Source organism: Bufo bufo, chromosome 2 (genome assembly GCF_905171765.1).
Source record: "Bufo bufo chromosome 2, aBufBuf1.1, whole genome shotgun sequence".
Classification (NCBI taxonomy): Eukaryota; Metazoa; Chordata; class Amphibia; order Anura; family Bufonidae; genus Bufo; species Bufo bufo.
This window is the reverse complement of record NC_053390.1, coordinates 122,356,957-122,382,257: the sequence shown is the minus strand read 5'-3', so window position 1 is coordinate 122,382,257 and position 25,301 is coordinate 122,356,957. Positions and strand designations below refer to the sequence as shown.

Genomic DNA, 25,301 nt, shown 5'->3' with positions numbered 1-25,301 from the left:
GTTGATACATTTGGCGCAAATCAAAATGCCATGATTTTTGGCACATTTTACAGCATAAGGCCTCTTTCACACGACCGTATGGCTTTTTCAGTGTTTTGCGGTCCGTTTTAAACGGATCCGTTGTTCCGTTTTTTGTTTCCGTTGTGTTTCCGTTTCCGTTCATCCGTTCCGTTTTTCCGTATGGCATATACAGTATACAGTAATTTCATAGAAAAAATTGGGCTGGGCATAACATTTTCAATAGATGGTTCCGCAAAAAACGGAACGGATACGGAAGACATACGGATGCATTTCCGTATGCATTCCGTTTTTTTTGCGGACCCATAGACTTTAATGGTGCCACGGAACGTGATTTGCGGCCAAATATAGGACATGTTCTATCTTTCAACGGAACGGAAAAACGGAAATACGGAAACGGAATGCATACGGAGTACATTCCGTTTTTTTTGCGGAACCATTGAAATGAATGGTTCCGTATACGGACCATATACGGAACGCAAAAAACGGCCCGCAAAACGGAAAAAAAAAAACGGTTGTGTGAAAGAGGCCTAATTCTGGCTCAACATGATTAGTAAATATCCCCCAGTGTGTCTTACCACTAGCGTTGGATTGGACGCGGACCAAAAATACAGTTGTGTGCATGGGGCCTTATGAAAGTGTATTGCTTCCTTAGTTTATTGCTGTATGGTTGTGGAAACAATACCTTCTAAACCAAGATGGGCAACAGGATGAGGATGAGAAGGACTAAAGCAACCAAAAGGCCCCTTGACCAAAGCAATTTGGAACACATCAAGGCCTTCTTAAAGGGGAAGTCCCATCAGAAAATGACATTATCTAAGTCAAGTTTCTATTATAAACAGGAAGGAACAATACAGGAAGCAAGGCGGCGTGTCTCCTATGTGGCCACATCCAGGAAAGCTTTTCTAAGTAAAAAATAAATAGCCTCAACATTACAAAAAGAACAAACACATAATCTGGCTTCTACAGACTTACCTCTAATCAATAAAACTTAAAAGACACAGATCAGACATTACCTTTAAGTATAACTGTCGTATTTATTTATTTTTTTGGAGTATTGGATTGTGGTGATTAATATCTCCTTGGTGGCCCTATTTCAACTTTTCACTGTGTATTCAATTACCCCTTAATTCCACATTTTTGTTCCCTGTACTGCCTACTTTTACCTGTGCTTAAAATAGGGTTGCTAGGCATGGTCCGTCTATCGCACGCAGCATGCAGGGTCACATTACTGACAGCCAGGGACTGTAAATAAATGATTAAAGCCAGGTCCTCCCCAGCAGCTGATAACAGTGCCTGGGCTGTGAGCACTTCTCCCTGTCCCTGCGCTTGACAGACGCTCCCTCACTCAGCAGAGCTGGAGAATGCAGAGCGGAAGCAGCGCAGACCAGGGAAGGGAGATCTGCCGTCTGCTCAGTGTATAAATGAAAGCAACATGTGGTAAGAGGACCCCTTTGTGCTGCAGGAGATTAACCCTTTAGGGGGAGGGCTCTGGTTACTGACACTTTTGGGGGGCTATTGTTACTGGCTAGTGAGGGCAGGTGGGATTAGCCTCAGGGTGAGGGCAGTGGCAGCCATCTTAACTGAATAGTGAAATTGCAGTTTTATGCAGACTGGTTGCTAAGGGCTGAATCTTATTAAATATGGGGTAAGTCAGTCTAATAGTAACTGATTCTGGAATATCATGTTATTAGTAACTACATATATGAAAATTTAAATTAGGGTATAAATCTGACAGCTATCCTTTAAAGGTGGATTCCAGTTATATTGAGTTCCAATATAGCACGGGGTACGAGGCCCCCATTCTTACAATTGTTGTGGGTAAAAGCAGTAGGACTCCCGCCAATCTAAGGCCTCATGCGGATCGTATAAGGAACCATTAATTTCAATGGGTCCACAAAAAAAAACGGAAGTTACTCCGTGTGCATTCCGTTTCCGTGTGTCCATATTTCCATTCTGCAAAAAAATAGAACATGTCCTATTATTGGACAAGGATAGTACTGTCCTATTAGGGGCCAGCTGTTCCGTTCCGCAAAATACGGAATGCACACGGATCAGTGGCGGATCCAGAGCCTGGTCTCGGGAGGGGCACTTCCAGATTATTTTCTGTCCGCCGCCACAAAACAATGGTGCTTATAGAACAGACTCCACAGTGTAGAGGTATACTGTATATTATGTGGCACAGTGTATGTTATATGTGTATAACAAACATATTCCACATGAAAACTTATAATTACTTGGCTTGGCCCTTGGGGATCTCGGACACCACTTCAACACTTTGACCAGGGGGCTCGGTGGAACTGATGTGTTTTATCCTAATGAGAAAGATTTCATAATAAGGATTTGGAGAAGGGGCAGAGGGGTCGCAGAGCAGAGAGAGGCTGGTGCTGCTGCTAGGGGGTCATACCATGGGGGAGTAATAAAGCCCACCATAATGCCTCCCAGTAGAAATAATTCTACTTATAATGTGCAAAACATACCCCCTTGTAATTCCCCAGGTGAGCTAATATCCCCATAGTGCCCCCGTAATGTGCCAGTATAAAATACACCTATATAGTGCCCCCAGTAAATGCCCCCATAGTGCTCCACACCCTCCTTCCTCCTAGTGCCCCCCATAATGTACCAGTATAAAATGCTCCAGTAGATGCCCTCAGTGTCCCCCATAATTTGCAAGTATAAAATACCCCTTCTTAGTGCCCCCCGTAGGTGACCCCATAGTACTCCTCTACCCCCTTCCCCATAGTACCCACCATAATGTGTCCCAGTATAAAATTCTACTGTACAGAGCACCCCATATAAAATACCCCTTCTTTGTGGCCTCAGTAGATGCCCCTATAGTGCCCCCAATAATGTTCCAGTAACAAGAGCAACCCCCCCAATCATGTGCCAGTAATAACAGCCCCCCCATGTGCCAGTAATAACAGCCCCCCCATGTGCCAGTAATAACAGCCCCCCCATGTGCCAGTAATAACAGCCCCCCCATGTGCCAGTAATAATAACAGCCCCCCCATGTGCCAGTATTAATAACAGCCCCCCATGTGCCAGTATTAATAACAGCCCCCCATGTGCCAGTATTAATAACAGCCCCCCCATGTGCCAGTATTAATAACAGCCCCCCCATGTGCCAGTATTAATAACAGACCCCCCATGTGCCAGTATTAATAACAGACCCCCCATGTGCCAGTATTAATAACAGCCCCCCCATGTGCCAGTATTAATAACAGACCCCCCATGTGCCAGTATTAATAACAGCCCCCCCATGTGCCAGTATTAATAACAGCCCCCCCCATGTGCCAGCAATAACACCCCCCCCCATGTGCCAGTATTAACAACAGCCCCCCATGTGCCAGTATTAACAACAGCCCCCCATGTGCCAGTATTAATAACAGCCCCCCATGTGCCAGTAAAAGTATTGTATATATAAAAATAAATAAATAAAAACACATATTTACCTCTTCCGGCCTGTGTCCCGCGCTGTACGGCTCAGGCGGCGCGATGATGTCATCGCACCGCCTGCGCCGGCCTCTGATAGGCTGCAGATCCGTTTTTTGCGGACCGCAAAATACATACGGTCGTGTGCATGAGGCCTGATAGTTATCACCTATCCTGCGATAGGAGATAACTTAAAGGGGTTGTCCGCTTTTTTTTTATATTTATGACCTATTCTCAGGATCAATATGGGATTGGCAGGGGCCCGACTGCCGCCACCCCCGCTGATCAGCTGTCTGAAGAGACCGCAGCGCTCATACAGACTGCAGCCCTTCTTCTCTTCTCTGTTTAGCTGCTTGCCGTTGCAACGCAGCTGTGAGCAGGTGTAATTACATCTCAGCCGTCCCATTCATTTCAATGGGACAGTTCTGTCCTATTCACTTGAACAGGACAGAGCTGCCCCATTAACCACCTCAGCCCCCAGTGCTTAAACACCCTGAAAGAACAGGCCACTTTTTACACTTCTGACCTACACTACTTTCACCGTTTATTGCTCGGTCATGCAACTTACCACCCAAATTAATTTTACCTCCTTTTCTTCTCACTAATAGAGCTTTCATTTGGTGGTATTTCATTGCTGCTGACATTTTTACTTTTTTTGTTATTAATCGAAATTTAAAGATTTTTTTGCAAAAAAATGACATTTTTCACTTTCAGTTGTAAAATTTTGCAAAAAAAAACAAGATCCATATATAAATTTTGCTCTAAATTTATTGTTCTACATGTCTTTGATAAAAAAAAAAATGTTTGGGTAAAAAAAAAAATGGTTTGGGTAAAAGTTATAGCGTTTACAAACTATGGTACAAAAATGTGAATTTCCGCTTTTTGAAGCAGCTCTGACTTTCTGAGCGCCTGTCATGTTTCCTGAGGTTCTACAATGCCCAGACAGTACAAACACCCCACAAATGACCCCATTTCGGAAAGTACACACCCTAAGGTATTCGCTGATGGGCATAGTGATTTCATAGAACTTTTTATTTTTTGTCACAAGTTAGCGGAAAATGATGATTTTTTTTTATTTTTTTTTCTTACAAAGTCTCATATTCCACTAACTTGTGACAAAAAATAAAAAGTTCTATGAACTCACTATGCCCATCACGAAATACCTTGGGGTCTCTTCTTTCCAAAATGGGGTCACTTGTGGGGTAGTCATACTGCCCTGGCATTCTAGGGGCCCAAATGTGTGGTAAGGAGTTTGAAATCAAATTCTGTAAAAAATGACCAGTGAAATCCGAAAGGTGCTCTTTGGAATATACCAGATGTGTGACACTTTTTTGCAGCCTAGGTGGGCAAAGGGGCCCATATTCCAAAGAGCACCTTTCGGATTTCACTGGTCATTTTTTACAGAATTTGATTTCAAACTCCTTACCACACATTTGGGCCCCTAGAATGCCAGGGCAGTATAACTACCCCACAAGTGACCCCATTTTGGAAAGAAGAGACCCCAAGGTATTCGCTGATGGGCATAGTGAGTTCATGGAAGTTTTTATTTTTTGTCACAAGTTAGTGGAATATGAGACTTTGTATGAAAAAAAAAATAAAAAAAAAATCATCATTTTCCACTAACTTGTGACAAAAAATAAAAAATTCTAGGAACTCGCCATGCCCCTCACGGAATACCTTGGGGTGTCTTATTTCCAAAATGGGGTCACTTGTGGGGTAGTTATACTGCCCTGGCATTTTCCAGGGGCCCTAATGTGTGGTAAGTAGGTAAATGACCTGTGAAATCCGAAAGGTACTCTTTGGAATGTGGGCCCCTTTGCCCACCTAGGCTGCAAAAAAGTGTCACACATGTGGTATCTCCGTATTCAGGAGAAGTTGGGGAATGTGTTTTGCTGGGTGAGAGAAATATCTTGGCAAAAGACAACTTTTCCCATTTTTTTATACAAAGTTGACATTTGACCAAGATATTTATCTCACCCAGCATGGGTATATGTAAAAAGACACCCCAAAACACATTCCTCAACTTCTCCTGAATACAGAGATACCAGATGTGTGACACTTTTTTGCAGCCTAGGTGGGCAAAGGGGCCCAAATTCCTTTTAGGAGGGCATTTTTAGACATTTGGATACCAGACTTCTTCTCACGCTTTGGGGCCCCTAAAATGCCAGGGCAGTATAAATACCCACATGTGACCCCATTTTGGAAAGAAGACACCCCAAGGTATTCAATGAGGGGCATGGCGAGTTCATAGAAAAAAAAAAAATTTGGGCACAAGTTAGCGGAAATTGATTTTTTGGATTTTGTTCTCACAAAGTCTCCCTTTCCGCTAACTTGGGACAAAAATTTCAATCTTTCATGGACTCAATATGCCCCTCAGCGAATACCTTGGGGTGTCTTCTTTCCAAAATGGTGTTATTTGTGGGGTGTTTGTACTGCCCTGGCATTTGAGGGTCTCCGCAATCATTACATGTATGCCCAGCATTAGGAGTTTCTGCTATTCTCCTTATATTGAGCATACGGGTAATGAGATTTTTTTTTTCCGTTCAGCCTCTGGGCTGAAAGAAAAAAATGAACGGCACAGATTTCTTCATTCGCATCGATCAATGTGGATGAAAAAATCTCTGCCAAAAAAAGAAAAAGGAGGGGAAAGGCGTCTGCCAGGACATAGGAGCTCCGCCCAACATCCATACCCACTTAGCTCGTATGCCCTGGCAAACCCGATTTCTCCATTCACATCAATCGATGTGGATGAATAAATCATTGCCGGGATTTTTTTTTTTATATATACAAAGTGTTTGCCAAAGTATATGAACACCGCCACCTCCTCAGCTCATATGCCTCGGCAAACGTATCTTTTACTGCAGAGGAGAAATCTCGTCTTGCAGCGCCGCATACACCGACTTGCGTGTAATCTGACAGCAGCGCAATGCTTCTGTCCGAATGCACATCAGTGCTGCAGCTAGTCGATCGGTTGGTCCACCTGGAAGGTAAAAAAAACAAAACAAAAAAGAAAAAACCAGGCCGCAACGCAATAACTTTATTAACTTTAGAACAGAACATATTAACTTTTTTTTAACTTTTTTAACTTTTTTACTTACCGGTAATTTTTTTTTTGTTTAGTTTTTTTTACCTTTATAGAACAAACCTCTACTTCCCCATGGGACAATGTGCAAAGCGCAAATCGCCCAAAGATGTGGCGAAGTACGTTATGCACTTTATCCCAGGTGAAAGGAGAGGTTTGCAGCAGCTGTGAGTAAAAGGGCCCTAATAGCCCTGTGTGCCTGTCCTGTGAGATGCAATCCCTATGCTAGGTGTACCTGTGTGTGGTACTTCCGGAAACACTCACCAAAGCATAGGGCAGGGTGGTCAGGACAGTCAGGACAGAAATAGCGGGTGTCAAGCCTTATTCCACTCCTGCTACAGACACAACATCTTTTTCGGGGTGACGGTTGGGTTGAGGTACCAGGAACGACACTGGGGAAATGTCGCTCGTGTAGACGGCTAACTACACTGGTGGATGGGGCCACGGAACCTCCTGGGTAAAGGAGGTTCTCGATGATCTCTTCCTGGAATTTCAGGAAGGATCCTGTTCTCCCAGCCTTACTGTAGAGAACAAAACTATTATACAGCGCCGATTGAATTAAATATACAGACACCTTCTTATACCAGCGTCTGGTTCTGCGGGAAACTAAATACGGAGACAACATCTGGTTATTGAAGTCCACCCCTCCCATGAGCGCATTATAGTCGTGGACACAGAGGGGCTTTTCAATGACACGGGTTGCTCGCTCAATTTGGATTGTCGTGTCTGCGTGAATGGAGGAGAGCATGTAAACGTCACGCTTGTCTCTCCATTTCACCGCGAGCAGTTCTTCGTTACACAAGGCAGCCCTCTCCCCCCTTGCAAGACGGGTGGTTACAAGCCGTTGGGGGAAGCCCACGCGACTAGTTCGCGCGGTGCCACAGGCGCAAATCCGTTCTAGAAACAAATGCCTAAAGAGGGCCACACTTGTGTAAAAATTGTCCACATAAAGATGGTACCCCTTGCCGAATAAGGGTGACACCAAGTCCCAGACTGTCTTCCCACTGCTCCCCAGGTAGTCAGGGCAACCGACCGGCTCCAGGGTCTGATCTTTTCCCTCATAGATCCGAAATTTGTGGGTATAGCCTGTGGCCCTTTCACAGAGCTTATACAATTTGACCCCATACCGGGCACGCTTGCTTGGGATGTATTGTTTGAAGCCAAGGCGCCCGGTAAAATGTATTAGGGACTCGTCTACGCAGATGTTTTGCTCGGGGGTATACAAATCTGCAAATTTCTGGTTGAAATGGTCTATGAGGGGCCGAATTTTGTGGAGCCGGTCAAAAGCTGGGTGGCCTCTGGGACGGGAGGTGGTGTTGTCGCTAAAATGCAGGAAACGGAGGATGGCCTCAAATCGTGCCCTGGACATAGCAGCAGAGAACATGGGCATGTGATGAATCGGGTTTGTGGACCAATATGACCGCAATTCATGCTTTTTTGTCAGGCCCATGTTGAGGAGAAGGCCCCAAAAAAATTTAAGTTCGGAAACTTGGACTGGTTTCCACCGGAAAGGCTGGGCATAATAGCTTCCCGGGTTGGCGGATATAAATTGTGCGGCATACCGGTTTGTCTCTGCCACGACTAAGTCCAAGAGCTCCGCAGTCAAGAACAGCTCAAAAAATCCCAGGGCCGAACCGATTTGAGCCGTCTCAACCCGAACTCCAGACTGGGCGGTGAAAGGGGGAACTAATGGTGCGGCTGAAGTTGGTGACTGCCAATCAGGGTTTGCCAGCACCTCAGGGATTCTAGGGGCTCTACGGGCCTGTCTGTGCGGTGGCTGCGACGGGGTAACTACTGCACGTGCCACCGTACCAGCTTCAACTGCCCTTCTGGTGCTCGCCACGTCACCATGTTGTACGGCAGTGCTGGTACTAGGTCCAGGGAGGGCTGCGCTGCTGGTGTATGCCTCACCACGTGATCCGGCAGCGACAGCCCCACTCTGCTGCTCTTGAAGCGGATCCTGCATAACCTGTGGTCTAGCGACACGGGGCCGGGTACGCCTGGTGCTGCCAGGGACCTCAACCTCCTCGTCCGAACTTTGGGTCAGAGAGCCACTGCTTTCTACAGGTTCATATTCTGACCCGCTAGATTCGTCAGATGAGGGTTCCCACTCCTCATCCGACTGGGTCAGAATCCTGTAGGCCTCTTCAGAAGAATACCCCCTGTTTGACATTTTGGACTACTAAATTTAGGGGTATTCCCTGAGACTACCCAAGAAAAAAAGCAAGCCTCTCTTACAAAGGGGAGGCTAGCGAAGTACCGGAGGCCGCTGCGGTTGATAAAAAATATCAAAACGGATTTTTTTATCGCCGCAGTGCGTGTAAAATGAATGTGCAGTGATCAAAAAAAATAATATTTTTTGTCACTGCGGTGGGGCGGGCGTGGGTGAACGCACGTGTGGGCGACCGATCAGGCCTGATCGGGCAAACACTGCGTTTTGGGTGGAAGGCGAGCTAAGGTGACACTAATACTATTATAGATCTGACTGTGATCAGTTTTGATCACTTACAGATACTATAAAAGTACAAATGCTGATTAGCGATACGCTAAACAGCGAATAAGTGACTGCGGTGCGGTGGGCTGGGCGCTAACTCACGCTAAACTACCTACCAAAGGGGCCTAAACTATCCCTAAAACCTAACAGCCAATACTAGTGGATCAGTTTACACTGATCACTTTTTTTCCTTTCAATAGTGATTGACAGGGGCGATCAAAGGGGTCATCAAAGGGTTAATTGGGGTGCAGGGGGGTGATCTGGGGCTAAGGTGTAGTGTTTGGTGTACTCACAGTTCAGTCTGCTCCTCTGCTGGATCCAACCGACGAAAAGGACCAGCAGAGGAGCAGAGAAGCCATATAACAGATCATATTTACTAATATGATCTGTTATATGACTTGTGATTGGATTTTTTGAAAATCGGCAGCCTGCCAGCCAATGATCGTTGCTGGCAGGCTGGTGACGAACTTGTTCTTTTAATTTTGCCGGCCCGCGATGCGCATGCGCGAGCCGGCTTTGAGCGAAATCTCGCGTCTCGCGAGATGACGCGTATATGCGTGATTGTGCGCAGCGCTGCCACCTCCGGAACGCGAATCTGCGTTAGGCGGTCCGGAGGTGGTTAAAGTGAATGGGACGGCTGAGAAGTAATTACACCTGCTCATCGCTGCGGTTGCGACAGAGAACAAATAAACAGAGAAGAGAAGGGGTGCTGCAGTTTGTATGAGCGTTGCGGTCACTTCAAACAGCTGATCAGTGCGGGTGCTGCTAGTCGGATCTCGGCCAATCTGATATTGATCACCTATCCTGAGGATAGATCATCAATAGAAAAAAAAAGCGGACAACTCCTTTAATATAACTTTTAAAGAGATGGCATCAGCATGCTCATTCACCGCAAACAGCTATCAAACTGGTGTAAAGCAGACCTGGCTTAGTTGCCCAAAGCAACCAATCAGATTTCACCTTTCATTTTTCACGGCTTCGTTGGAAAATGAAAGGTGGATTCTGATTGGTTGATATAGGCAACTAAGCCAGTTCTACTTTACACCAGTTTGATAAAAGTTCCCCTTAGGCCTCTTTCACACGCACATGACGGATTAGGTCCGGATACGTTCAGGATGCGTTAGGTGAAACTCACATCATTTTGCAAGCAAGTTCAGTCAGTTTTGTCTGCGATTGCGGGTGCAATGCGTTTTGATACATTTTTCACGCACGTGATAAAAAACTGAAGGTTTACAAACAACATCTCTTAGGGTACTTTCACACTAGCGTTTTTCTTTTCGGGCATAGAGTTCCGTCACAGGGGCTCCATACCGGAAAAGAACTGATCAGGTATATCCCCATGCATTCTGAATGGAGAGTAATCCGTCAGATTACAGTAATCCGTCAGGATGTCTTCAGTTCAGTCTTATTGACTGATCAGGCAAAAGAGAAAACCGTAGCATGCTACGGTTTTATCTCCGGTGAAAAAAACAGAAGACTTGCCTGAATGCCGTAACCGGCATTTTTTCCCATAGGAATGTATTAGTGCATCAGAATACCGGAATGCCGGATCCATCCTTCCGGTTTGCGTATGCGCAGACTGAAAAAAAGGTGAAAAAAGTAAATGCCGGATCCGTTTTGCCGGATGACACCAGAAAGACGGATCCGGCATTTCAATGCATTTTTTTGACTGATCAGGCATTTTTAAGACTGATCATGATCCTGATCAGTCTTACTAATGCCATCGGTTGGCATACGGTTTGCCTTATCCGGCAGGCAGTTCCGGCGACGGAACTGCTTGCCGGATCTCTCTGCCGCAAGTGTGAAAGTAGCCTTAGCAACCATCAGTGAAAAACGCATTACACCCGCACTTGCTTCCGGATGCAATCACTGAAGCCCCATTCACTTCTATGGAGCCAGGGCTGCATGAAAAACGCTCAATATAGAACATGCTGCGTAGAACTGATGCGTGAAAAAAATGCCCATGTACACAGACCCATTGAAATGAATGGGTCCGGATTCAGTGCGGGTGCTATGCATTCACGTCACGCATTGCACCCGCACGGAAAGTCTATTTTCTGGGATAGTCTGCACAGACATTGTTGCTTTTTTACTCTTGTTGGCCAACTATGCACTAAATACACCTAGAATATTGCACACGTGCGACTCTGACACTATTATACTGCTTGTCATATACATTAATAACTGTACTAAACTGGGAGCAGCCTGGCTATGGAATATAATGTATGATCTGCGCCATAAGGACATGCAGCAGTATAATGACCCAAGGTGCCGTTTCTTGACAATACTGCGAGTCTCTCTACGTCTTGTAGTATTAGTCCCTCCTTTATAATCACCTTTTTTTTCCCTCTGGCTTTCTTTTCTAAAACCAAACCCAGGACTGGATCCAAAAAAAGATGAGAAGTGGAGAGTTTTCCTTAGGCCAGATTCACACACAGGGTTTAGGAGTGTTTTCATGGTGTTTTGTGGATTTTTAGCAAAACCAAAAACCCTTTAGCCAGATGTTTGCTGCTATTGTATATAAACATGCATATCTTTAGACATATGGCATTTGGTTTATAGTGTTTTTATCAAAACAAGTAGTACACAAAAATACATGTACAAGAAAAACATCATTTTAAAACGCCTGTATGACACTATAAAAAAAAACTATTTGCAGTATTAGAAAATGTCAGAGGTTAAAAAACTAGGGATAGAAGGTCATCAATATCAGATAGGTCAGGGTCTGACCCCCGACAGCACCCCTGGTGCTGGAATTACACAGTGGACAGAGCTGGTTACTGCACTTGAATCAGAGCAGAGGGTGCCAGGAGTCGGACCCCCGCTGATCTGATATTGATGACATCTTGAGGATAGGCCATCAATATAAAAATCCTAGAGAACCCATTTAACAAAAAATACAAATGGCTGTGTAACCATGTGGATGTTTTTAGAGCAATTTAGTTTTTTTTGCTACTTTGTAAGAGCACAGAAATATATTGAAGGGGTTGTCCAGCCTGTGAAATGATTTTTTTTCTTTAAAAAAAAGTCAAAATTGTATAAAAACATTTGCCTTTGCTCCCATTCAAGTGCTTCTCACACTGGTCGGTACTGCTTTATCTTGGTGGTCCCTCTTGTCAAACAGGAAATGACCGCTACGGCAATCAATGGTAACACCGGTGAATACTTCATCCAATGACTGGCTGTGTGTATCGAGTAGGACCAACTAGAAGAAGTAGAGAAGTGGGGAACTGACAGGGGCAGACTGGGAACTTAAAGTGGCCCTGGAAAAAAAAACAACTAAAAGTTGCCCCATGTAGAAGGCAAGTCCAAATTGACAGAAGGCAGGGCAACTATTTCAGAAGACTTAAAGGTAGGCAGACAATGTCATAGAGCAGCAGGAAATGCTAGCAGAATGCTTGGGTGTATATGGAGAGGCATTACCAGTAGAAAGAGGGAGGTGCTCATGCCGCTCTACAGAGCACTAGTGAGACCTCATTTGGAGTATTGTGCTCAGTACTGGAGACCATATCTCCAGAAGGATATTGATACTTTGGAGAGAGTTCAGAGAAGAGCTACTAAACTGCTACATGGATTGCAGGATAAAACTTATCAGGAAAGGTTAAAGGACCTTAACATGTATAGCTTGGAAGAAAGAAGAGACAGAGGGGATATGATAGAAACTTTTAAATACATAAAGGGAATCAACAAGGTAAAACAGGAGAGAATATTTAAAAGAAGAAAAACTGCTATAAGAGGACATAGTTTTAAATTAGAGGGGCAAAGGTTTAAAAGTAATATCAGGAAGTATTACTTTACTGAGAGAGTAGTGGATGCATGGAATAGCCTTCCTGCAGAAGTGGTAGCTGCAAATACAGTGGAGGAGTTTAAGCATGCATGGGATAGGCATAAGGCCATCCTTCATATAAGATAGGGCCAGGGGCTATCCATAGTATTTAGTATTTTGGGCAGACTGGATGGGCCAAATGGTTCTTATCTGCCGACACATTCTATGTTTCTATGTAACACAAGTAGGGAGGGCCACCACAAGCCAAAAGTAGGCAGTGCCAATAGAAGTAGGAGGGTTCAGCAATACTGTAGTGTAGCACAAAATACCACAGTGCAGCATAAAATACTACCCTATCTCCATACTGAGGACGTGATACAGTTGAATTCAGGAGGGCATCTGGCTGTTGGCCAGGTACAGAAGTACCTGATGCTCCTAGCATTAGTTAATGCTGAGAGCATCAGATCGTTATGTACCTGGTCAGCGACCATGAGGAGGGCTCAAACGGCCTCCTGGGCATCAGCCCACCGGGAAATTTCCCGGTAGGGTCTATGGCCAGTCCGCCCCTGGGAACTGGGAAGCACTGGAATGGGAGAATTAGGGGATCAGTTAGATGTGTATTACTTTTATTTTATTTTTATGCCATTCTGACCTTTTTTGTTTAATTACCTTTCCAGCCGGAGGGCTAAAGGTTCAATAGGAACTTTCCACACCGAGCTGCTCAGCATTATATACATAGAGTGCAGCGCCTCAGTGGCCAATGCAGGATATTAGTATTCTATACACTGCTACCTTTTGTATTACAGCTATGTGGTTATACGACATTGTAACATATAGGCTAAGCTCTCGGAAAAACTCTCAACAAAGTAAAGGCTACAGGCAACTTCCAGAGCAGCAAACAGATTTTCACTGACAAGTATAGGACATGTTTTATGATTTGTTTTGCGGAGTCGCGGAACAGAAGAAAAGATGCGGACAGCGCAGTGTTTGCTGTCCGTATCTTTTAGGGCCCCATAGGAGTGAATGGATCCGCGTTTAATTCTATGTCATTTTTTCTCCAAAAACATGGTTTTCTGGATATATGTTTTTATAAATGACGTCTTGTCCTGGCTCTTTAACTTCCACTTTGTTTGCACTTTTAGCAAAGCAAACAGCCTCGCTTGACTTTCTCATTCACACCGTTCACTCTGATCAGAGAGGAACGGGGACGAGTGACTCAATTTGAACCTCACACATTACACTGATAAGTGCACTGCTCTTATGTAGGCATCTTTATCTAGCCCTATCAAGAGAATTATAGAGTTGTCATCCCAATTCTATAGCCACTATTATACGAGCAGATATAATCTTCCCATCACAACAGCGGTAAACTAACAATGAGTTACCTATCTATATAGGCGGTTTATCTCTTTGTGGTAACTAGGGTGGCCACTTGCATAACCCCAAAAAGCAGTACACCCTAGGCCACTCCTTCCCCCATTAAGCAATGCCCACCAACCCCAGCCTCCTCACAGTAAGGCCTCTTTCATTTTTTTCCGTTTACGGGCCCTTTTTTGCGTTCCGTATACGGTCCGTATATGGAACCATTCATTTCAATGGTTCCGCAAAAAAAAAACTGAATGTACTCCATATGCATTCCGTTTCAGTTTTTCCGTTCCGTTGAAATATAGAACATGTCCTATTATTGCCCGCAAATCACGTTCCGTGGCTCCATTCAAGTCAATGGGTCCGCAAAAAAAACAGAGCACATGCGGAAATGCATCCGTATGTCTTCCGTATCCGTTCCGTTTTTGCGGAACCATCTATTGAAAATGTTATGCCCAGCCCCATTTTTTCTATGTAATTACTCTATACTGTATATGCCATACGGAAAAATGGAACAGAAAAACTGAAACACAACGGAAACAAAAAACGGAACAATGGATCCGTGAAAAACGGACCGCAAAACACTGAAAAAGCCATACGGTCGTGTGAAAGAGGCCTAATGGTGCCAGCAAGAGAAAAGAGAGTGACCGCCACTCTTACATCCACGACCACCTTACAAGCACCTGCCTTACATCTTCAGACCATCCTGTCCTCCCGAGACCTTATGGTGCATTGCGTGCGGCCATCTCTAACCTCCAGTGACTCACTAGAGCGACCTGACTGGCCGAGGGTGAAGACCCAAGGATTGGCTTAGCAGAGAGTGAATACCTAAGGCCTGTTTCACCTTTGCATGCAGAGGTATTTGTCTGTCCAAATCCCGGCATATGCCATATTTGTCCGGTAATGTTTGACAATGCCGGATCTGGACATGAAGCCAGGAAAGTGGATTGTCCGGCCTAAAGCCACCCTAGAGCAGACTGCTATAGAAGGACAATATTTCCGATTTAAATTTCCATGGCATTCTAAGTGGCAAAAAAAATTCCACCCCCAAAAAATTGTTTTCTATGAATGCTGAGTTTAAAAAACGGCTCCTTTCTGATTTCAGTGTCCCTTTAATGCGTATCTATATTTTATTTATTCTAGTCCTGATGCCCTCGGCTGCAGAGAAAGCTCCTTACAAGAAAGCTGTAAGAGGATTGATTCTATACCTGAATTTTACATGTTCATAAAATCCTGCCTGAGACACGCTATTCCCAAACTATCCCCCACCTCTAATTTATCGGACTATAGGCTCTCGCTATTGGGAGAAGGCGTATAAAACCAGCCAGGCTGAAACAGCAACAACAAAGCAAGGAAGCCAGGGGCCTGCTGAGATATTATCAGCTAAAGTCTCACTCCCACAGGGGTGGGGACCCTGGGGGGACTCCTACTGTAGGTGAAGACTAAACAAAACACAACAATCACTGTCAAATCTCATGGGTGGATTCATACTTGCTCTGTGCAGATGTACAATCTGTCCAATGACATACATGTGCTGAATATTCATCATTTAGGTGTTACGGCTTATTATATTATAGCAGTAAGGTTTTATTTCTTAAGTACTAGAATATAATGTTTGTGTTGTTTTTTTCCGAAGAAGCAGGGGTTAATTCTGAAGAGAGGGAGGGTCTGGGGAATAGCATGCTATGGTATGTTTGCAGACAGGATGGGTGTGAAGGCTTTTTGCTAAAACTGCCCCCTCCCAAGGTATGTACTATAGGCATATATTTGAGGAGAGATTCTGCAGCCGCTTGTGCCTCCTTTTCCCAGGCAGAGGCGCAGACGGTAGCTTGTTTCCTGTCCATCCTTAACCCTTCGCTGCCTGCGACCATCTCTCTTACACATCCTTAGCAAAGCCAGCGCCTGAGCTGATATAGTGCCTGCGTTCACGTAGCCTGACACATTTATAAATGGTGTCAATGTGGGTATAGTTTTACTAGATAAGCAGCAAATTCATAAAAATGATGCATGGACCTGTGTGAATTTGGCAAGTATGACAGCACAACCTCTGAAAGAAGAAAGGTCTCCGTGAAAAAGAAGCGAAATGTTGCATCTCAGTCCTTTCCACTGGGCAAGGTTTTTGTCAACAAAGAGAGAAAAGATCCTGCTTTTATTGCAGAAACAGCGCCACCTGTGTTCATAGCCTCTGTGCGGTACTGCGGCTCGCTCTGATTGTATTGAATCAGGGTGAACTGCAATACCAAAGGCCTCATCCACAAGACCAGCCGTGCCCGTCTGCAGACCGCAATGCACTGGCAGTCCAGACACCCACCATGTCCTCGCTGTCCGCGGACGCATTCACTTGAATGGGGTCTACGATCCGCAGAGGATGGTATTATAATGACTGCGGGTCTACGGTACTGTGAGCCACTGGGATACTGGGAGTTCAGGTCAGAGAAGCAGTCTTTGGTCCAGGAAATGTGGCCGTCACACAGGCGTGTTTCCAGGACCGGACATACTAGTGAGAAATTAGCCTTAGGGTCCATTCAGACGACCATAAGGGCTTCGTGCTCGTATTGCGGCCCGCAAACTTGAATGGGTCCACAATCCCCAAGATACGGAAACAGATAGGACATGGAACGGAACGGAGCCATGGATCAGAAGCGCTCTCGTTGGATTTCGGGTCCGTGCCTCTGCACCGCAAAAGATAGCACATGTCAAGTCAATGGGTTTGCATTCTGCAAAGTGCACACGGCTGGTGCCCGTGCATTGCGGTTCTTAGCATGGGCATGGAGCACCTACATTTGTCTGAATGGACCCTTAGGCCCCATGCACACGACCATGTGTGTTTTGCAATCTGCAAACCGCAGATCCGCAAAACACGGATACTGGCATGTTGTGCTGTCCTCATTTTTTTGCAGTGCCATTGAAATGAATGGGTCTGCATCCAATCTTTATTTTTTTTTAAACTTTAATGGATGTGTGCATGAGGCCTTAGCCTTTTTCCCACAAGGTAAACACCACAACACAAGATTTCGCAGAAAGGTTGTAGAATAAGACACTTTAGTTGATATATAGAAATACTGATACATCTAAGGGGAGCCCAGCCCAAATCGTGGCACACCAAATAGACTATATTGGCAGCCAGACCTCATGTCGGAGGCCAGTTCCTTGACCAAATCCAAAATTTGTGCTAGCTAAAAAGGCTACTTTCACACTTGCGGCAAAGTGATTCGGCAAGCAGTTCCGTCGCCAGAACTGCCTGCCGGATCCGGCAAAACGTATGCCAACTGATGGCATTTGTAAGACTCATCAGGATCCTGATCTGTCTGAAAAATGCCTGATCAGTCAGAAAAATGCATTGAAATGCCAGACCCGTCTTTCCGGTGTCATCCAGAAGGAGGGATCTGGCATTCCGGTATTTTTAATGCCGGATCTGGCACTAATACATTCCTATGGAAAAAAATGCCGGATCCAGCATTCAGGCAAGTGTTCAGTTTTTTTGGCCTGAGATAAAACCGTAGCATGCTACTGTTTTATCTCTGTCCTGATCAGTCAAAAAGACTGAACTGAAGACATCCTGAACGGAATTATCTCCATTTAGAATGCATGGGGATATGCCTGATCAGTTATTTTCCGGCATTAAGCCCTTTTGACGGAACTCAGTGCCGGAAAAGAAAAACACTAGTGTGAAAGCACCCTTAACCTCCGCCCCCCCCCATGGGGCCATCTGCATTTTTTGTGGATCCGTGTGGCCGTTTTTTATATTATAGAACATGTCTTATTCTCGGCCGTTTTGCGGATAAGAATAGGCATTTCTGATGATAGGAGTGAGAAAAATGTGGATTGCACACAGAATGTATCCGTATTTTGTGAATCCGTGATTTGTGAACTGAAATATCGGATACGGTCGTATGCAGGAGGCCCTAAACACCACCATAGCCATCTGCCAGTGCCTCCCTTTGGACTTTGGATCGCTGAGAGCAGAAAATGTTGAATGTGTTTTTTTTTTTTAAATGTTGTGCACACTACACCGCTAAACCAAACAGACTCTATATAAGTGTTGCACACTTACACAGGTCTATTTTTTGGCGCATTGGGGCAATAAGGCCTTATTTACATGACCGTGTCCAATTTTCCATCCACAAACAAATGGGTCCATGAAAAACAGATAGCACGTAGATAGCTTCCTGTGGGCATTTTTCCCACTCCTGTACTGGAATGGGAGAAGAAGAGGACATGCTCTGATCGGCGCTCTGATCCGTGACAAAAACAATGTGTGAATAGCCCCCTTGAGTTCAATGGGTCTTTGTGCTATCCTTTAAAAAAAAAAAAGAAGATGGTCATGTGAACAAGTTCTAAGTATGACCCTATGTTCTCCTTTCATGCTCTCCTCAGTGCACTTTACATCAGCAGAATTTAGGATGGAGGTCTAGGTAGCACTCACGTGTACTGAGGCACGAATGAATGAGTTGGGAGCACAATCCCTGGTGCTTTTACAATTTTCTGCCCCAAAAATTGTGCAAATATGGAAGTCATGGTCATGGTCAGGTCAGGGACAGGGCTCCTAGCAATGTGATAAGCTTGAAGTGATATATTCAAATTCCATGACAGCAAAAATGCAGCAAGCACAGGTTGCTACATCAGTGTGTGCTTACATAGAAGAAACCCTTCTTCAGGCTTTCACCTCACAGTTCAGGATCCAGCCATACGTACGTGCGTCGTGGTGCCAGTCTCTGTGTCTCATTATTGGTAGAAGAGGTTGGATCAAGGGTCTACAATGTATATACTGTCTCGTGTAAGTCCTGTCGTTGGTGCAGTCTAACAATAAAGACTACAGGGAGTGATGAAGCATCCGTGACAATCATAGGAGCTTCTTCATATATTGTACAAGGAAGTTCTCAATGTGTTAAACATTTTCCTTGAAATGACTCAGTTCTTCCTTTTCACATAGATTAACTGAAATCCCAAAATGACACCAGCACAAGGGTCTGAGGCTGCTGGTTTCAGTAAGACATCTCACAATGAAGGTCCAATTTAGGATTAGCAAGGAAACTGAGTCTTGGGTGATTGCCCATGGTTGTCTACATGATTCTAGGTGAGATGACACAAGTCATCTCACCGAGAAGTCAGTGCATGGACACGAGTTCCTTTACAGCAAGGGCAGACTGATTAGAAAGTCCAGACCACTGCTTCGTATATATATTTACTATTTATATAGCGGTTTAGCAGACACCCTTACATACACCCCCATGCTTGGTTCTTAGTAAGCAGGCCACTGTCAGACACCTCTTGTTATCCCCATTGAGAACAAAAGGATCAGGTATGAATTAAACTTTCCTGACCTTTCTTTTCCCCTGACATCTGCTGTTGGGGAGAAGCGAGACATTCCATTATACATTAGATGATCTGCCAGTACAGCCGAAATTGACAGGTCCAGGTTATGTTCATCTAATGTGTATGGCAACCCTTAGTAATAGGTGTTCCACTAGATTCACATTGAACAATGGTGTCTATACGATCAGCAGGGGGCACCAAGAGCTTCCAGAACTATAGTTTGGGAGGTTGGTACTGTCACGCTTCAGTGTGGGAGGGAAACACCACACCGAGCATAAGAGGGAAGGGGGAAACAGGGAATCAGGCCTGAGAACTAGGGAAGGAAGATGGACAACTTCTAGTGAAAACCCTAACTGACTACCAGTATGAACAGACCCCAAAGGTAGGTGAGTTCATACGCAGGAATACCTAGAGTCCTATCTAGCCCTATAGGACCCTGGTACTTATGGCAGGGACAAAACTACTTGTTCCTCCAAAAGGAAGGTCGAACTGGAGTCTACTTCAGGCCTAATACAAACAATAGGGAAATGCAACCCACAGAACCTAAACAACATACAAAAGGGAAAGGAAAGACTTAACTTAAAAGAGGCTATGAAAGCACCAGGAACTTAGCCGAGATCCAACCACAAACAATCCACAGGCACAGAAGCTATAAACCGCACAGCATAGTGGGAGAAGCAACTATAAATAAGGAAGGTTAAATGACCACAAAAGCAACACCTGGAGGCAAGAGGTGTGGCCATTACCAGAACCAACACAGACACCTATTGATCCAAAAGGAAAACCTGTCAGATCAAACCACATGTTGCCAGTCTCACAGATCTCCTGCCAATCACTGTCGCTTTGACATCTGTATGTCTTGGTTCATCCGTGACAGGTACACTGTGCTTGGCATCCAACTGAAAAGGACAGTTCTCAGCCAATCAGCATTGCAAGGTGTGCTCTCCGCAAAGCAGATTGGATGAGAGTACCTAGGCTTTTCTCACACACATGTTTTTTCCAGCCAGATGCCAGGCACAGCAAAATGAAACGTTGCCACAGAGTCTCCTATTCTACAATATAATCTTCTCTAGAAGAGTTTGTCCCCTTTCCTACCATATATGAGACATAAAGCGCGTCTTGTTATACGTACACAGCTTCCCTGACTATCCACATCTGGATGGGTGTAGAATATGGTGGTGTAAAAGTAACTCCTATTATTATTAGGAAGTGCACATATGATTTTGGTGAGGTCCTGCATACCTTCTACGACACAATTAATAATAACTATGACTTATATTCTGGCCATGTACCCCCGCCAAGGTCCTGCATACATTATGATACAATTAGTAATACCCATGGCTTACAGTGCCTTGAAGAAGTATTCATACCCCTTGAACTTTTCCATATTTTTTTCATGTTACACCCACAAACTTAAATGTCTTTTATTGTGATTTGATGTGATACACCAACACAAAGTAATAAGTATGTGTGAAGCGAAAATAAAATTTGTATTAAATAAAAATCTGGAAAGTGTGGTGTGCATTTTTATTCAGCCCCCTGTACTCTGCTACCCCTTGATAAAGTCCAGTGTGACAAATTGCCTTCAGAAGTCACCTGATTAGTAAATAGAGTCCTCCTGTGTGTAATTTATTCTCAATATAACTACAGCTGTTCTGTGAAGGCCTCAGAGGTTTGTTAATGAACATTAGAGATCAAACGGCATCGTAAAAACCAAGGAACACACCAGACAGGTCAGGGATAAAGTTGTAGAGAAGTGTAAAGCAGGGTTAGGGTATAAAAAAAAATATCCCAAGCTCTGAACATCTCATGGAGCACTTTTCAATATATCAACTGATAATAGAAGCAATATCGTATAACTGCAAACCTACCAAGACATGGCCGTCCACCTAAACTGACAGCCCATGCAAGGAGAGCAGAAATGAGAGAAGTAGCCAAAAGGCCCATGGTCACACAGAACAGGTGGGAGAATCTGTGCACAGGACAATTATTAGTCTTGGATTCCACAAATCTGGCCTTTATGGAAAAGTAGCAAGAAGAAAGCCATTTTTGAAAGTAAGTCCTGTTTGCAGTTTGTCACAAGCCATGTAGGGGACACAACAAACATGTCGAAGAAGGTGCTTTGGTCAGATGAGACCAAAGTTTAACTTTTTGGTGTAAATGCTATGTGTGGCAGAAAACTAACTCTGCACTTCACCCGAACACACCATCCCCACCCTGGTGGTGGCAGCATGAAGAGAAGATGGACACAGGGCAATCCTGGAAGAAAATGCTGGTAGAGTCTACGAAAGACTTGAGACTTGGGCGGAGGTTCACCTTCCAAATGGACAATGACTCTAAACATACAGCGAGTGCTACAATGGAATGGTCCAGATCAAAGCATGTTCATGTATTAGGCTACTTTCACACTAGCGTTTTTACTGGATCCGGCAGGGCTCAGCAAAAACGCTTCCGTTACTGATCATACAACCGTCTGCATCCGTTATGAACGGATCCGGTTGTATTATCTTTAACATAGCCAAGACGGATCCGTCATGAACTCCATTGAAAGTCAATGGGGGACGGATCCATTTTCTCTTGTGTCCGCACCACACCACGGACAGAAAACCGCTGCTTGCAGTGTTATTCTGTCCGCGATGGCGATGCAACTAAATGGAACGGAATGATAGGGGCATGGCCTGAATAGGCTTTGCACCTCATGGTGCCATTGAAACATATGGTACTATTGGTTTTGGGTTTTCTGCCCCCCCCCCCCCTTTTCTCTTTGTGTCTCTGATTATTTTCCTCAGGTGAAGTAAGCCAGTTGGATACCGGGCAGCTTCAGGATTGGTCAGTTTGGCTGAAGGGTCAGTGATTATTATTGGTTAAATCTGTTGCTGTCCGGTTGCTGGGCCTTGTTCTATTTTTATCTAGGTCCTGGATTGGTTAGCGGTGCGGCGGGAAAGCTACCTATTTAAGAAGGCATCGTACCTGTGGAGATCAGTCGCCGAGTCAAGGACAGAGAAGAGGCTTGTCCCGCCCGCCCTCCCTGAATATTGTTGCGGTCTTTGTTTCATTTCAGGGGGGGGTTAGTCGCTCAGAATTCTGGGTGGACTTAAATTAATTCAGTAAATGGACTTTAATATTATCAAATATGGTTTTATATTGGTTTAAAGTGGTTGAGTTATGTAACCCCAAAGAATTTAATAAAGACCGCGGCCTTTTCATCCATTTGAAGTTTGTGTTGTATTATTATTTATTTAAAAGGTTATTGTTGAATATGGCACCATGCATTCTGGTGAACTCCGTTTCGTTCAGTTTTGTCCCCATTGACAATGAATAGGGATAAAACTGAAGCGTTTTCCCCCGCTATCGAGATCCTATGACGTATCTCAATAGCGGAAAGGAAAAGTGCAGGTGTGAAAGTAGCCTTAGAATGGCCCAAAGTCCGGACCTAAATTTCATTTGAGAATCTGCGGCAAGACTTTAGAATTGCTGTTCACAGACGCTCTCCATCCATCCTGACTGAGATTCAGCTACTTCACAAAGAACGGCAAACATCTCAGCCTCTAGACGTGTGAAAGGTGGTCCTACAAAGTATTGACTCGGGGGGCTGAATACAAATGGTACACCCCCAAATATATTTAGGGTTGGGGGTGTAATGTGACCAAGTCCAAGGGGTGTGAAGACTGAAGGCACTGTACAGGTCCTGGTACATGTTACCACACAGTAATGGCCATGGCTTCTATTCTGGACGTGTACGGGCACCATTGTGGCACACGTCCTGGCACGGCTGGCACACATGAGGAGCAGTACAAAGGCGGCTGAGGCGCCCATAGACCGTAGCTGTGTGAGCGGAGGATCCAGGCCGCACTTTCCTCCCGCCCGGCCCCCTCCTGTGCGCGAGCTCCTGGTAGCGGCGGGCGGGCCGCGAGATACACGGAACAGCCAGTTGTTTAAAAATCCTTCTAGAACGGTTTCAAATCCCCCCTCCCCCCCCCCCAGCTCCGAGGAAAGAAGAAGAAGGAGGAGGCAGCGGCAGCCTGTGTGCGCCGCTCTGAGCCCGTCCTGCTGGGGAGGAGGAGGGAGCAGCACAAGAAAGGAGGGAGGAGGGGAAGGAGGGGGAAGAGCTTGTCCATCAAACTGGTTGCTATAGCGAATGGGCGGGGCCGGCCGCCGGGCGGGCCTATCAGGGAGGGCGCTGCTGGTGTCGCCATGGTGACGGGGTTGTTCCCGGGGAGGCTGTGATCGGTTGACAGGTGTGTGACAATCGGAGCTTTCTGCAAGCATGTACGCCAAAGGCAAGAGTAACAGCGTACCGTCCGACAGCCAGGCCAGGGAGAAGTAAGTGGCGCTCAGCCCGGGGGGACGTGTGCGGGGGGGGACAGGCCGGGGCTTCTCCAAACTTCCTCCCCTCATCTGTGTGTGCTGGAGACGAGCCGCCGCTCCGGTGCCGGGGGAAAGTAAGTTTGGGGCAGTGAGTGCATGGAGAGCGCTGCCTGTGCGGTACCGGCCGGGGGCTCGGTGTGTGCAGAGCCGTGACCTGCGAGCTGACAACCCAGTGCTCTGTGTGTACAGCTGACAACCCAGTGCTCTGTGTGTACAGCTGACAACCCAGTGCTCTGTGTGTACAGCTGACAACCCAGTGCTCTGTGTGTACAGCTGACAACCCAGTGCTCTGTCCATGGCTGACAACCCAGTACTGTGTGTGTACCCCTGACAACCCAGTACTCTGTGTGTACCCGACAACCCATGCTCTATCTGTACAGCTGACAACCCAGTGCTCTGTGTGTACAGCTGACAACCCAGTACTGTGTGTGTACCCGACAACCCATGCTCTATCTGTACAGCTGACAACCCAGTACTGTGTGTACCCGATGGTCTGTGTATGGCTGACAATCAGCCCCACGCTCTGTGTGTACCCCACAGCCCAATGCTCCACCTGTATGACTGACAACCCATGCTCTAGCTGTGTATACCCGATGGTCTATCTGTGTATGGCTGACAATCAGCCCCACGCTCTGTGTGTAGCGCTGACAGCCCCACGCTCTGCTGTGTGTATGGCTGACGTCCGATCGTGTCGTACGATGGAAGACTTGCGGTAGGTGTTGCAGATATCGCACGGGGTATGGAGGGCTGTACACTGTGCGGTCATGCGACAATCCTCGATGCGATATTGGCCAGGATTGTCTGCCCGCACACTGTAAACTTTCCCCGCCGCATGTGCTGTCCTCCGGCGGCGGCTCGGGCGCTCCTCCCGGGGCAGCGCCACCGACCCCGGCTCTTCACCAGTCCCTTCCCGGAGGACCGTGCGGGGACATCACCCGCAGCCCCGGACCGCGAGCCTTCTTAAAGGAGCCGCTCACCGCAGAGTGTGGAAGGTGGCTGCTGCCAGGGAACAATGACTCGTGTTGTGCCGGGTATGGGTTTGTTCTGCCCTGGTTTGGTTGGACACTGTTCAGACTGATTTATTATCAGGTTTTCAGGTAACAATGTAGCAATGGTAAGGACACTGTCAGTGTGACGGTACACTCCTGAGGAGGGGCATGCTGTATATTATTATTATATCTTTATTTATTTTTTATTATACTAACTTCTATAGTGCTGACATATTCCGCAGCACTTTACAGACATTAGCATCGCGCTGTCCCCCGTGGAGCTCACAATCTAAGTTCCCCATCAGTCTGTCTTTGGAGAGTGGGAGGACAGCGGAGCTCCACGCAAACACAGGGAGAACATACGAACTCCATGCAAATGATTTCCTTGGTTGGATTCTAGCCCTGGACCCCAGTGCTGCAAGGCGCCAGGGCTAACCTGAGGAGCGTCCATGCTGTCAGTGTGGCGGTACA

The 25,301-nt window shown here is 45.7% G+C and overlaps 1 protein-coding gene across 2 annotated transcripts in view; it reads left to right on the top strand.

The window, feature by feature from the left end:
* Window positions 1-23,660: 23,660 nt before the first annotated feature.
* The window catches only part of SSBP2 (single stranded DNA binding protein 2), a 206,236-nt gene continuing 204,595 nt past the window's right edge, over window positions 23,661-25,301 (top strand). Inside the window, exon 1 of one of the 2 annotated variants that reach the window (XM_040421503.1) lies at window positions 23,661-23,796. In XM_040421503.1, the coding sequence (XP_040277437.1) occupies window positions 23,741-23,796 (56 nt within the window). In that variant the 5' untranslated portion in view covers window positions 23,661-23,740. The remainder of the gene's footprint in view (window positions 23,797-25,301) is intronic. The other variant, XM_040421504.1, reaches the window with a different exon arrangement.